Source organism: Canis aureus, chromosome 3, assembly GCF_053574225.1.
Source record: "Canis aureus isolate CA01 chromosome 3, VMU_Caureus_v.1.0, whole genome shotgun sequence".
Taxonomy (NCBI): domain Eukaryota; kingdom Metazoa; phylum Chordata; class Mammalia; order Carnivora; family Canidae; genus Canis; species Canis aureus.
The window spans coordinates 12,581,634-12,596,621 of NC_135613.1; the positions used below are offsets into that span (position 1 = coordinate 12,581,634).

Genomic DNA, 14,988 nt, shown 5'->3' on the forward strand with positions numbered 1-14,988 from the left:
AAGTGGTGGTCAGCAGGAACAAACAGGAGATAGTGAAAAAGAGGGTGGGAGTAGGATTGCTTTCTTCTGATCGTTTAGGAATCTTGGCCTGAAAAGAAAAAGTGGCTTGCTGCCTGCTGACAGCCTAGACTAGAATTTGACTCCTGAATCCACCGCTCTCCTCTTCCTCCATTTGTTTGTTTGTTTATTCAAGTAATCTCTACACCCAAATTGGGGCTCAAACTCATGACCCTGAGATCAAGAGTTGCATGCTCTTCCGACTGAGCCGGCCAGGCACCCCAATCCACTGCTCCTCTGATGTAATTGAAATTGAAGGCTGAGCCTGCCGTAGGCAGGCTAGGGACTCCCAGAGTCAGATGGGCCTTTCATCAAGGGTGTCCTTATAGCCAATATGCATTTCCCCCTGGCCAGATAAAAGACTGCAAAGTGGTCAAGTGGTATGGAAGAGAAGCTGACAACTTGGGTGGCCTTCCCCTGTGAAGCCCTGGTCAGACCACATCTGAAAGATCTTGTTTGCATGTGTGCCTACCCCTGTCTCTACCCCCCAAGGTGGACTGGAATGAAAATGGGGTGGGGATGGGAGAACAGTTTTATTTTGTTTTTAAAGATTTTATTTTATTTTTTATTCATGAGAGACACAGAGAGAGGCAGAGACAGAGGCAGAGGGAGAAGCAGGCTTCCTGCAGGGAGCCCAATGTAGGACTCAATCCCAGGACCTCGCCCTGAGCCAAAGGCAGATGCTCTACCACAGACCCACCCAGGTGCCCTGGGAGAACAGTTTTAATTGGGGCTCTTGATCAGCTTACGCCCGGCTATCTCATTCTGCTTCCTTCAGAGTGCTGGCTGGAGTTCTGTGAATCTCGTTAGAGATGGTTTGATATGCCTTCCCAGGAGACTGGTATTGGCAGGGATCCCCAGTTCCTTGGTACAGATGGTTTAATCCAACTCATCCAGTCAAGATGGCACTATAAATTTATATCTAAACACATAGCAGTAATACACAAAAAGATAAAATTCTAAAAACATAGTCATACACTCCCCCTCCTTCCCCTCACATGAAAAGACAAACATCCCTGTAATGAGAAATGGAGCAGGAACACAAAGAGGAGAGCAGGGCTGAAGCTGAAGGCGTGCTGGTCTCTGAGTCTAGAAGCAGGAACAATCAGTTGGAAATCTGGGGTAACAGAGCTGTAAAGTTCTCCACATAAACCATGGAATTAGAGGTTGTACACTGCTTGAACCCAGGGGCTGGGAAAGTAGGCTGAAAAAAGTTGCTTGCAACCCTGCCCTGGGGCTATGAGTTTTATAAAGATGCTTACCTAGGGAGAAGAACCTCACATCCTGGACCTAAGCTGAGTAGCTGCTATAAGATTTGATTCTAGCCTAGGAGAGGCAGAGGACATAAGGTGTTAGGAGAGAAAGGTGAAAACCCCTAGACGGGAAGGCAAAAGTAAAATATGAGAGGAGATGAATTTATGCACTAAAGTTTAGAAACATGTGAGGAGGGATCTCTGGGTGGCTCAGCGGTTGGGCGTCTGCCTTTGGCCCAGGGTGTGGCCCTGGAGTCCCAGGATCCAGTCCCGCATCGGGCTCCCTGCATGGAGCCTGCTTCTCTCTCTGCCTGTGTCTCTGCCTCTCTCTCTGTCTCATGAATAAATAAATAAAATCTTAAAAAAAAAAAAAAAGTGAGGAAAATTAGTGAGAAAAAAGAACCAATAAAAATCAAAGAAAAATTTACCTCAGAAAAAATTAAAATAACAGTTATTAGAAAATGTCTTTTTAATATAATAGATTGAGGATCCTCAAAGAGATAAAGAAACATGAAATCCATTAAAGAAAAGAAAACGAAGTTATGAGACACACCTGGCTGACTCAGTCAGTGGAGTATGTGACTCTTGATCTTGGGGTTGTGAGTTCAACCTCATGTTGGGTGTGGAGCCTACTTAAAAAAAAAAAAAAAGAAAAGTAAAGTTATGAAAAGAAAAAGAAATAGAAAAATGTCAGTATGAAAAGTACTAAAAATTCTAGCAGTGAAAAATAGTGTCATTCGAATTTGAAACAATAGATAGAACTCTAGCCTAGACACACAGAATCCCACGAATTGGAAGCTGACATTGAGGATTCCATCCAGAAGGCCGCACAGACATGGAGAACAGATTGACAGGCTTTAGCATGCATCTAATAGGAATTCCAGATATGAGTCAAGAAAATGGCAAAGAATTAATATTTGAAGAGAGAATGGTTGAGAATTCCAGAATTGAAGAAACAGCGTGAATACTGAACAATAAATAGATATCTAGGCACTATGAAGTGAAGTGGCAGGCAAGAATAAAGAGAAAATATTAAAAACTACCAGAGAAAACCAAGAATTCAAAGGAATGACCATTAGACTGACATACATCTCATCAATGCAAATGGCAGAAGATGATAGGGGTATCTTAGGGAAGCTAGAACTCTCCACCCACTATCATTCAAGAATGAGGTGAAATAAAGACATACTAAGGCAATTTTATCACCTTTAGACCTTTGCTAAAAGATATACTAAAGGTATGCTTTATTAAGAAGAAAAGTAAACCCAGGGAAAGGAGCTTATTGCTAGCACCATCCTGAGCACAGAAATTGACACATTATGTTGATAAATTTAATTAACTGTAGGACAATATATCAGGATACTTTCTGCTATAAGTAACAGAATAACCCACAGTGACTTAAAATGTGTGTGTATATATATGTATATTTCTTTTATAATGAAAAATATGGAGGTAGAGAATTCCAGGGTTGAGACAGTGGTCCAGCACTGACAGGAAGGACCCTGGATCATTCATTCCATCTTCCTCCTCTGCCATCCTCAGAGTGTAAGATCTCTCTCCTCATGGTGTTGAGATGACTGCTGCAGCTCCAGGTGTCATATCATTTCCCATAACATCCCACGCAGGAAGTCAAAGAGATGCTAGCTGAAAGGAAGCTTTTGAATGTGCCTCTCATTCAGGAAGGATAATCTTTCCAAGAAAGCCCCTGCAGACCTCTCCTTATGTCTCATTGGCCTGAGCTGGTCCATCCTCAGACTAATTCCAGATGAAAGAGAGTAGGCTTACTATGGTTGGCTTTGACCAGCCTCACCTCCTCTCCTGGGACTGGCTCCATTGTTTCCTGAGCAGAATCAGGATTCTGTTGACAAGAAAATAAAAGGGGGAGTAGCTGCTGATAGGCAATCAACAGTGTATGCCACAGATGGCAAAACACACACAGATCCAGTGTCTGATTTGCTTTTCAATTAAAGAAAAAAAGAAAAACAAATTGTTGACCACACTGCCAGGGAAGAATAATAAGGTAGAATGAAGTAGGGAAATTCATTGTTAAATCACATCAAGTTGCTGCCTTGTTCAAGGGAATAGTGCTGCTGAAAACTTGGAGATTTCATTAAAAAAAAAATGAAAAAAAAAACATGTATAGGGACACCTGGGTGGCTCAGCAGTTGAGTGTCTGCCTTTGACTCAGGGCGTGATCCTGGGGTTCTGGGATCGAGTCCCACATCAGGCTCCCTACGGGAAGCTTGCTTTTCCCTCTGCCTTGTCTCTGCCTCTCTCTGTCTCTCATGAATAAATAAATAAAATCTTTTTTTAAAAAAATGTATATGCTAGTAATTTAAGATAACCACTAAAAAAAAAGAGAAAATTTCCAAGCCAGGAAGAAAAAGAATGGTGGGATCAGGGATAGCATAGCGTGTCAGTCCAACAGAAGGACTAAAGGGAAAGAAAAAAACGACTAAAGGAATAGTAAAGAGAAAACAAAATAAGGTAATAGGAGAAGTCCAAATGCATAAGTGTAATGGATTAAATGCATGTTAAAAAAAAAAAAAAAAACTATCTCATTGGCTAAAAAAGCCAGTAAGTAATCTGGAGCGTGGAGAGACCTGTCAGACTTGGGGACTTATCAGGCCTTTGTCACCAAGCGGTTCTGTTCTTTAAATAACTTTCTGTTCTTTGCCTCATATTTCCTCTTATCTTCCCAAATGTTTTTCTCTGACTATATCTGCCTCCCTCTTTGGATAACATTGTTTTTCTAGATTTTGCTTCCTACCTTAGTATGAATGTGTATAGCAGATTCCTGGACTTTTCCCCTATGAGAATGAACTACACTTGGACCCCTTGAGTGTGGAGTAGAGCTTGGCCAGAGTGAAGCAGGGAGTTGACTAAGGAATACCACATCCCAGTGCACCCTCTCCTCCCCCACACCATCCCCCAGAGCCCGGCATTCTTGCCCTGAGAGCCTACCTTGTAAGGTGCAACACTGATCCTGTCATAGCGAAGACTGACAGGTTATTTTTCTAGGACTTAATTGGAAGTTAGCCAGAGTGATGACCATGGGCTTTGTTTGCTCTTTCCCAACTGCTAATCCTGAGCAGCAGCAGCTACAGCAGAAGTACCAGAGCTGAGGGCTCAGAGTGGATGTGAAGTCAAGGAAGGGAGGCACTCGAGAGGCAGCGGCTGCCTGAGGGTGTATTACTAGGGCGCCAGGAGGGCCTGAGTCACTAGGAGAACTGTGATGGGTCTGTGCCAGGAGCTGGTGCCAGGATGTTGCAATGAGATGACTTCACTTAGCCTATCGTGCCGAGGTAAAGCAACCAGTTCTCAGGCACATCAAGAGGATGCCTCACTTGGTTTGAGATGTGTGTGAGGGAGGGACTATCTCTTCCTCAGGTCTCTTCCTCATGGTGGTGACTGGACCTCCAGGACACCTTCTGCCAGGATAAGCTGTTGCTACACCCAGGACACAGGGAGTTTTCTGGGTCACTAGGTTGGCAGGGATCTGGGAGCATAAAGAACCCTTCAGTTGTTGTACCCCAGTGAATAGGAAGAGCCACTCTAGTAGCCAGGGGGTGCTTGTGACAAGAGCACTGGCCATCAGGCCTGGAGTGACATTAAAGCTCTGTCACTTACCGCCTGGCTGACCTTGTTCAGTTAGTCTTGGGATTTTTGTGAATACTAAATGAGAGGCTATGCCCCCAAATGCTCAGAAATGCATACAACATCATGCAATGTGAGTAATCTGTGGTTTGATGCCTTTACGTTGAGGCTCTGGGACGTATCCTCAGGCTGTGTGTCAGTGGGTGGAAAGAGGGCACTTTGTCAGCATCTTGCTTTTTTTTTTTTTTTCCTTTCTCCCCACCCCTTCCAGATTCAAGCTTCCCCTTCCCCCCATCCTCCGAGCCTTATTTTGACATTTCTTTTCTCTGCCTGCCAAGAAGATTGTGTTCAGCTGTGCTGCTCTGAGGCTGTGCTATCCTGTGCTTCATTAGGTTAATTCGGTGGCTTGTCTCCTGGGAACTGACCAAAGAAAGGCTCTAAAACCACCCTACCCTCCAAAAGCCAGTCCCTCCGTTCTCCTTTTGGGCCAGCCTTTGCTGCTTGATCCCATAGGACTGTTTTTCCTCTTCTCTATCCGTGAGCTAAAGGCCCCCTTTAGTTTCCATTGGTTGCTCAAGCATGCATCCTTTGATTGGTAGAAAGCACTAGGGGAGAGAAACCCATCCATTGTTCAAGGCCCTTGCTGCCCCTGACCTTCTGAATTCTGATCACCAGTTCCTCTGCTCAGCTCAGCATCTCAAGCTTAGCCAGCCCTACAGGGGACATGTATTGTTGAATGGTCTCACCAAATTTGCTAAATTTGTGACCACAATCCAGTCAGAGGACCACAGCATTGCTCTGCTACCTACCAAATTTCCCATGTGACTTCCCTGGTCTCTTAGAGGACTGTTTCACATCTGGTCTCTGTCAATATCCAACCCCAGCAATAAAGAGACCCTCTTCATTTCCTATTACCATATCACTCCCTGTCTCTGTGCCTCATGCTCTGCTTTGCCTCCAGTTTCTCAGGTAGACCTTTTCCATGTAGGCACCAGCTTCCATCCCTTCTTACTACTCATGGATTTTGCTGTGGTTTTTTTAAAAGATTTTATTTATTTATTCATGAGAGATAGAGAGAAAGGCAGAGACATAGGCAGAGGGAGAAGCAGGCTCCTCACAGGGAGCCTGATGTGGGACTCCATCCCAGGACCAGGATCACACCCTGAGCCAAAGGCAGACGCTCAACCGCTGAGCCACCCAGGCATCCCAAGGATTTTGCTTTTTGACTGTCCTGTCTTTTTCCTGCAGCATTAACTTTTCCTTCTACCAGCACACAAACATTCTGCAATATCTCCCAACTTAACATTCCACTTTATCCCATTCCTTTTTTGGGTAACATTTATTGAGTTATAATTCACATACCATACAGTTCACCCATTTCAAGTGTACAATTCAGTGGGTTTTAGTCTATTCACATGATTATGCAACCATACCACAAACAATTTTAGAACATTTCATCACCTAGAAGGCAACACCAAACCCAATAGCAGCACTCCCCATCCATCTCCCCACAACTCCCTGCCCTAGGCAACCATTATCTGCCTTATGGATTTGCCTAGTAGGAAATTTTATATCATATACATATTCTTCAAAGAATGAAAATAAAGGGGATTCCTGGGATCCCTGGGTGGCACAGCGGTTTGGCACCTGCCTTTGGCCCAGGGCGCGATCCTGGAGATCCGGGATCGAATCCCACGTTGGCTCCCGGTGCATGGAGCCTGCTTCTCCCTCTGCCTATGTCTCTGCCTCTCTCTCTCTCTCACTGTGTGCCTATCATAAATAAATAAATAATAAAATTAAAAAATTAAAAAAAAAGAATGAAAATAAAAAGTACTGTTTCCACCACCTAGATTAAGGAGTAATGCATTACCTAGCACTTCTGAAGCCTCTATAGGCCCCTCCTTGATCTATCTTATCTACCATCCTGTTCCTCCAGAGGAATTTCTTGAATTTTACATCACTTCTTTGATCTTATGTACTGTTTTATCTTCTATATGTGGAGGCATACATTTAGCTTTGCAAGCTTTCTAACTTTTGAGTGAACTCCTACTATTGACGTTTATCCTTGACTTACTTTTTTTGCTCAATATAATAGTTTTTTTGGTTACATTCATCCCTATTGATGTCTGAAACTAGAGTTCATTTTTTTCTGTCTGCAGTTTTCAGCTCTTATCCATTGAACATCCTCGTATGTCTCTTGGTGTACATATCCATATGTACCTGGTAGTAGAAATACTAGAGTTGATTATATACCTATTAGGAAGGCCTAAGCTTTTAAAAAATAGAAAATTTCACAGACATGGAACAAATGGAACAACATGTTGTACATTACTGGTGGAAATGTAAGATGCTAAAATCACTTTGGAAAACTATTTGGTAATTTCTAGTAAAGTTTAGCATATAACTACCCAGTATTTCCACTCCCAGGTATTTACCCAAGAGAAATAAGAGTAGTGTCCACAAAAAGACTTATACAAGAAGTTTAGGGCAATTTTATTCATAACAACTCCAAGTTGGAAGCAACTCAAATGTCCAAACGTGGAAAAGAACAGACTATAGACAGATACAATATAGACGAGTCTCCAAAACACTGCACTGAACAAAAGAAGCCAGACACACAAGAGTGTACATAATAAGTGTTTATATGAATTTCAAGAGCAAGTGAATGTAATGTATGGTGACAAAACTCAGAAAAGTGGTGGATTGCTGGATATTGACTAGCAAGGAGTACAAGGGAACTGACTCTGCAGTGATCGGGATGCTCTGTGTTTTCTGATGGGTGGTTCTACGGATGTACACATAGGTAAAAATTCATCAAGTTTACATTGAAAGATCTCTACATTATATTACATGTGAATTAAATTCCAGTGGAAAAAAAACTGTCCCAAGTGGGGGTGAGATTTCAGGGGAAAAAATGAAACCCTATACTTAACCTGTTGTCAGAGTTCACCTTAAGCTTTAAATCTGCTTAAAATTACAAGCAGACTGAACTCACTGGATTTGTTAATGATTCTAAGTATTCAGCCTTTCAGTGAGAAAGCCATTCATTCCCACACCCAAATCTGAGGAGGATTAATCTCTGAGGATGTCCACGCAAAGGAAGTCATAAAATAAATTAGCCCAGACAGCAAGGGGAACTTTCTACTCTCACATTCTATTCCCAACTATGCCTTTTGTGAGAAAGATGGTTTTTAATTTCTCTTTTAAAAAGCATAAAACACCACTGGGATATACTTATGTCTGTCTTTAAGTAATGCCAAATTATTTTCCAAAGCATTGTACCAATTTATTGTCCCAACAGTGGTGTGTGAGTGTTCTTAATACTCCATATCTTCTCCCAACTCTGGGTACTGTTATTTTTTGTTATTTTCCCATAAAAGTCCTAGAAGAGAGCACAGGCAGTAAGTAATATCTGTGACATTGGCCATAGCAGCATTTTTCTATATATGTCTCCTGAGGGAAGGGAAATAAAAGCAAAAATAAACTACTGGGACACAGGCAGCCTGGGTGGCTCAGGGGTTTAGCGCCGCCTTCAGCCCAAGGTGTGATCCTGGAGACCCCGGATTGAGTCCCATGTTGGGTTTCCGGCATGGGGCCTGCTTGTGTCTCTGCCTCTGCCTCTCTCTCTCTCTATTTCTCTCATGAATACATAAATAAAATCTTTAAAAGAAAACTATTGAGACAATATCAAAATAAAAAGCTTCTGCACAATGAAGGAAACAATCAGCAAAACTAAAAGACAGCCTGTGGAATAGGAAAAGGTATTTGTAAATAACATATCCAATAAAGGGGTTAGTACCAAAATATATAAAGAATTTATACAAATCAAAACCCAAAAAACAAATAATTCAATTAAAAAATGGGCAGAAGACGTGAACAGACATTCCTCTAAAGAAGGCATCCAGATAGCCAATAGATACATGAAAAGATGATCAGCATCACTCATCATCAGGGAAATGCTAATCAAAATCACAATGAGCTATCCCCTCACACCTGTCAGAATGGCTACAACCAAAAACACAAGAAACAACAAGTGTTGGCGAAGATGTGGAGAAAAAGGAACCCTCGTGCACTTGGTAGAAATGCAAACTGGTGCAGCCACTGTGGAAAACAGTATGAAGGTTCCTCAAAAAATTAAAAATAGAACTACCCTATGATCCAGCAATCACACTACTAGGTATTTACCCAAAGAATATAAAATAGTGTTTTTATTCAAAGCGATACAAGCATTCCTATGTTTATCACAGCATTATTTAAAATAGGCAAATTATGGAAGCAGCCCAAGCATCCATTGATGAATGTATACAAAAGATGTGATATATGTATATATAAAAAAGCGGAATATTATTCACCCAAAAAGGAATATTATTCACCCATAAAAAAGCATGCAGCCTTGCCATTTGCAACAATGTGGATACAGCTAGAGAGTATAATGCTAAGTGAAATAAGTCAGATAAAGACAAATACCACATGATCTCACTCATATGTGGAATTTAAAAAGCAAAATAAATGAGCAAAGAAAAAAGACAAACTAAGAAACAGACTCTTAGCTGTGGAGAACAAACAGATGGTTACCAGAGGGGAGGTGGGTGGAGGGATGTGTGAAACAGGTGATGGGGATTAAGGAAGGCACTTGCCCTGATGACCATGGGGTGATGTATAGAAGTGTTGACTCACTATTTTGTACACCCAAAACTAGTGTAACACTGTATATTAACTATACTGGAATTAAAACAAAAATTCCTCCATTTTAAGATGTAAATCAGGTCATGACACAGCCCTCTTCAAAACCCTGCCATCAAACAAAACAAAACAAAACAAAAACCCTGCCATCAGCTTCATAATAAATCCTAATCCCTTCAAAGCTCTCTGTGGCTGGCTCTGCTTTCCTCTCCGCCACCCTCGCCACCATCTCCTGCTTCACGGGTCTTCTTGTTCTCTGTTTTAACAGGTCAGGCTTGCTTCCTTCTTATTCTTTTTGCACTCTTTGTTTTCTCTCAGGGGTCTTTATAATTTCCCTTTGTATTTGCACCTAGACAGAAGCTCTGTGAGGACAGGATGGGTGTGTCCTGTCCCACACTGTCCCTGTGGCCCACCGCTGGTCTATTAAATATCTGTGGAATGAACAAACAACTCCCCAGCAGCCAGGTAGCACCAGAAGCCTGATCTGATTCCCTTTGTGGTACCAGAGTGCGTGTCCTCCCTTCAATTTTTATATATTGATGTGTGTATGCATGGGCTTAATGTGAATGATCAGGGCAGCTGTGAGGGGAGAAATCAGAATTAGGCAGTGGGCAATTGGAGGGCACAGGAATTCCACTGGAGGAAACAAGGTGCATGAAAGCACTTCACAGGGTCAGCACTGGGTGACTTCTGGGGTTTGAGGTGCATGTCTAAGGGTCTCTGATGTTTCTTGGTCTCGGCAACAGTTCTTCCTTGTGTCTTTGCCCCCAACTCATGTTGAGCCACTCAGGCTCCTGGCCATGGAGTTCACAAAGCAGGGGCTTTCCTGGTTACTCTACTTCTCTGCTCTTCCCAAACACCTTGTTGAAGCTAGAGCTTTTCCTCTCCCCCACAAAGCAGCCTGTTACCTCAGGTGCTTCCTTTATTGAGTTAGAATCCCAAAGAGTTACTGACTTCCCCATCGGGGGAGACCTCTCCATACTGGCTTCTGCCCAGCCCCTGCTTTCAGTGGCCACAGTGGGCTGTCCATCAGAAACCAGGTCTTTGTGGAGAGGCCCCTTGGAAAGTCATGCCTCCCTGGGCCACTCCCCTCAAGGTTGGTGCTCCCAGGCCCCAGGATGTTGGGAGCAACACCTGTAAAACCTCAAATTCTTTCACTTAAATGTTGGGTGTGGAAAGGGGCAAAGGGAGAATGGGAAGGGACAATGACCTGGCTTCCTATTTACAGACAATCAGCAAAAGGCCATGCCTTGGAGTCTGGCCTTCCAAATGGGTGCAATAAAACATCAGAAGTAAAGTACATTGGAGCCAGTGTTCCTGGAGCCCCTGGGAATTAGAGCCAGATGTCCTGGGTGAGAGGGAAGCTTTACTCGTGACCTTGGGAACCAGCTTCCATGTCTCCTTGTCACTTATCCCAGAGCCCTTTGGTAGTTGAAAGAATTCACAGGCCTTTTTCTGTGCCCTGGCCAGTCACAGCCTTTGGAACCAGATAGACCTGGACACAGATCTCACCTCTACTCACAAGATTGTGACCTTAGGCAAGTTCCTTTACTTCTGCGAACATTATTTCCCCACCCAGTTAATGTTTTCCTTATTGGAACATGCTAGTTCCATTCCCTGATGGCTTTGTGGTTTGGCTTGGCTCCAGAAATTTGAGCTGCCATGTGTGGAGGGGGCAGCTGAGGTTCTTGAACACAGTCTCAGAGGAGCAGCAGCCAGAGGACTCTGGAAAGGCTGGCTGGAGCTTGAGCTGTCAGCAAGGGGCCTTGAGGCCCCAGGACTGGTCAGAACCAGGGCTAGCAGGATTTGAAGAAGAGCTGGTGGGGACAGGCAGGTGGCCAGATTTAAGTGATCCCCGTGGCATGGAGCCAAGGCCCAGGGCCTCTGCTCTCAGCCTTGTGCCTGACTCTTACCCAGGCTCCCTTGCACAGGGCATGGATTCAGACTCCTTTTCTCAGGGCCCATCCCCAAACTGCTAGCTTTTCTCCCTGTTCTTGCCCACCAGGGCAGCACAAGGCCTCAGATTGTCCGTGCCCCAGGGGCTCTGGCATTCATTTCATCTGTAACATATAGACGAAGGCAGCTGTCCAGATGGCTGTGTGGTGGGGGCACTGAGCCCAGCACTTCTGTGTCCTGACAGGTTCTCTCCCTGATACTAGAGTTGGAAGAATTGTTAATGGTTAACTGAACTAACCCAGAAATGCCTCATCTAGAGCCCATAGAGGGTCAAGAGAGGAGAAGGCAAATCCCAGGTCAGAGGCCCAGTCCTCCCCCAATGACCTCTTGCTCAGAAGAGCTTGTCACAGGTACTCAGAGGGTAGAGAACACCAGGGTAGGGAGCCATATCTTCAGTCTCCTGTGATTTTTCTTCTGTACCATTTTCTCTTCAGTTTCACCTGAAATTAACCTTACATAGTTACACTAGGAACTTTCTAAACCTGGTTCTGCCAGTGACTTGCCATGGACTCCAAGGAAGTCATTTTATGTCCTTGTTTACTTTCTGGCTAATAAGTGAGAGAGCAGGCTAATCTTTTCCTCTGCAGCCCCTGAGAGCTATCTATGGGTGGGTAAAGGGGAGAGCCCTTTCTTTCGTCCACCCTTTGGTTAAATAGGCGTCTCCTCTGCTGCTGGCTTTGTCCTCTCTGGGACGTGGGGGCAGGGCTGGGAGAGAGCATGTGTGTGTGTGTGTGTGTGTGCAATTTATCTGCACATTACTTTTTCTTTCTGCAATTTTAGGGTCATGCTGCGGCAGCCTGGCGCCTGACGAGTGAGGGGGAACCTGCCAGGGGATTACTGCTAGCACGAGCTAACAGCAGGACAGCAGGCCTCAGGGGAGTGGGGATGGGCATAGCAGCCTGCCTGCAACGCTGGGCCAGTGGCACCAAGGAGGCCCAGGCCCTGGCAGGGAGCTCGGCACACGCTCAGCTGACCCAGACAGCATTCAAAGCAGGTCCCTGCTGAGCAGCAGCTGTTCCCAGGCCCTGGAGGACCGCAAACGCCTCAGCAACCACATTTGGGGCTGTGACCATCAGGAGAAGGGACCAACACCTCGAATGGGAAGCAGAAGGGCAGAACCTGCTGCCAGGAGGATCTTGGTCTCTGCAGCAAAGTCTTCCGACACCCGTGGAGCTTCTTGGGTTTCTCCTCTCAGGACTGGGGCCTTGTTTCCTCCTCTGGTGGAGGGGGTAGGCCAGGAGGGCCAGCTGAGGTGGGGACGACTCTCGGATGGAATCCAGGCCACTTGAAGCCCATGGGCTCTCTGCTGTGATTGGGGTTCGAGGGCTTCCCCACTGCAGGGGACGAGGGGCCGCCTCCGTGTCTGCTCATGAACCACAAGGACCCCGAATGCTCCAGACTGGACCATTTCGAGCCACCAAAGAGTGGGGCCCCCAGAGCTGGCAGCCAGCAGCTCCAAGGGACTAGAGAACTGGGATGGACTGACCTCCCCCTCACCAGGGCATTAGGAGAGTCAGAGCCTCTGTGGCCCAGCTAGTGACAGAGAGACCCGATGAGGCCATAAGCTGGCACCCGAGTGACTCAGGGACAGGAGAGCCACTCCTGCCTACTGTGCTTTCTCCTTACATTGAGGGAGGGTGTGGTAAGGGACCCCTGCCTCTGTTCCCTCCTCAGCACGTGCCCCTATGCCCTTTGCACGTGGTGCCAGGAGACGCAGGCTACACTGTGGCTGGCCCATCAGTGGGCTGGGAAGGGAGTGGCCACGGTGACACCCACCCGCCCACCAGGCTGGTGGTCTAGCCCCCCGGGGCGCCAAACCATGAAGTGCTCCCTGCGGGTGTGGTTCCTCTCTGTGGCCTTCCTGCTGGTGTTCATCATGTCACTGCTCTTTACCTACTCCCACCACAGCATGGCCACCTTGCCCTACCTGGACTCAGGGGCCCTGGGCGGTACCCACCGGGTGAAGCTGGTGCCTGGCTATGCTGGTCTGCAGCGCCTCAGCAAGGAGGGGCTCACCGGTAAGAGCTGTGCCTGCCGCCGCTGCATGGGTGACACTGGCGCCTCTGACTGGTTTGACAGCCACTTCAACAGCAACATTTCCCCTGTGTGGACCCGAGAGAATATGGATCTGCCTCCAGATGTCCAGAGGTGGTGGATGGTGAGAGCTGCAGCCCCTCCTGCCTCCCCTTTGCTGGCCCCTGTTTGGGAGTCACTCTTCAAGCCCCTGCTGGGATTTGAACCTCCAGAGCCTTGACAAAATATTACGTTCATTTGACCAGAGCCACCTACTAGGGTCACAGATTCTGAAAGGCAGGATGAGCTTTGGCCTGGAAGGAGAGAACTGTTTTCTAGTGTCTATAGGGTCAAGGAGACCAGAAATACCTAGTAGCCAGGGAGGTAACTAGGAGAAATAGGCCCCAAGGAGGAAGATGGTGAAAGGTAAGGATTATGGCAGGGAAAAGGTCGGTCTGCCCTTTATAAAGAAGGGAGCCACTCAGCTGCAGCAACTGGTGCTCTTTCAGGGATGTGACCTATCATTGCTGGGTCTTCTGACCCTTTAAGAGAACCTAGAAGTCCACTGTTTTGTGTGTACTATCCTAATTTGTAAACGTTGGCTCACAATAATTTTAAACACCATGAGGGCCACTTATTTGACTTTTTACAATTGCTGGGAAAGACTTTCTTCCGGGTCAGGGTAAGAAAACTTTGTCAATTCCTATGGGTGATAAGGGAAATGAAGGGGAGGGGATGACAGGACAGGCGTGTTCAAGGCTCCCTGCCCTTTTGGATCCTGTCCCCTTTCAGCTGCTTTTAATTGGCCTTCCATCCCTGTCATCTCTGGAGTATCACACCCCAGGCTCTGCCAAGGCCATCTGGTTGCCAGTCGTGTCAGGTAGAACAACATTGGTACTTAGCCTGGGGGCCCAGAGGCTACCTACATTCCCCACTGGCGGCCTTGGGAAGCAGCTCATGGCTCCTGGTTTCCCCAGCTGGCATATGGGGAGGATGATGACTCCCCTGTTTCTCACATTCAGAGAAGCAATAAGGATGAGCTCCTGTGATCAGGCTTATCAGAATAATTTACAGATCCCACTTCCTGACCCACTGTCTGAGTCCCTAAGAATGGGGAGATCTACAGAGCAAGGATCATCAGGAGCCCCACAGGCCAATCCTGTAACAGCCTGGAGCTTTTGAAGGGTTCTGCTTGTTAATCATAGTCACAGCCTTCATTTTGTGAGGAAAATCATGGTTCAGATTGTGCACAGGGCTTGCCCAAGGTTATGGGTCTCTGTAGTGGTCATCAAGAGCAGAACAGGACTCTAGGCAGATGTAGACCTATGGATAGGCCAAGCCTCCTTCTTCCCGTAGAAATGGAACTCAGGGCAGTTTAAGCACCAAGCATGTTCCTTGGCCAAGACACAGCAGAAACCACTGCTCTCAC

General features: G+C 45.9%; 1 protein-coding gene and 1 long non-coding RNA gene across 4 annotated transcripts in view; one reads left to right on the plus strand and one right to left on the minus strand.

Moving 5' to 3' along the window:
* ST3GAL2 (ST3 beta-galactoside alpha-2,3-sialyltransferase 2) overlaps nucleotides 1-14,988 on the plus strand; it is a 51,493-nt gene that overhangs the window by 21,670 nt on the left and 14,835 nt on the right. For all 3 annotated transcript variants that reach the window (XM_077890267.1, XM_077890250.1, XM_077890260.1), the window contains exon 2: nucleotides 12,327-13,704. In XM_077890267.1, coding sequence (XP_077746393.1) covers nucleotides 13,366-13,704 — 339 coding nt within the window. In that variant the 5' untranslated portion in view covers nucleotides 12,327-13,365. The remainder of the gene's footprint in view (nucleotides 1-12,326; nucleotides 13,705-14,988) is intronic.
* On the minus strand, nucleotides 2,508-4,557 carry LOC144309134 (uncharacterized). The gene is made up of 2 exons (XR_013375233.1): nucleotides 4,275-4,557; nucleotides 2,508-3,168 (listed from the first exon to the last, which is right to left on the minus strand). It is a non-coding gene; the product is annotated as an uncharacterized LOC144309134 (long non-coding RNA).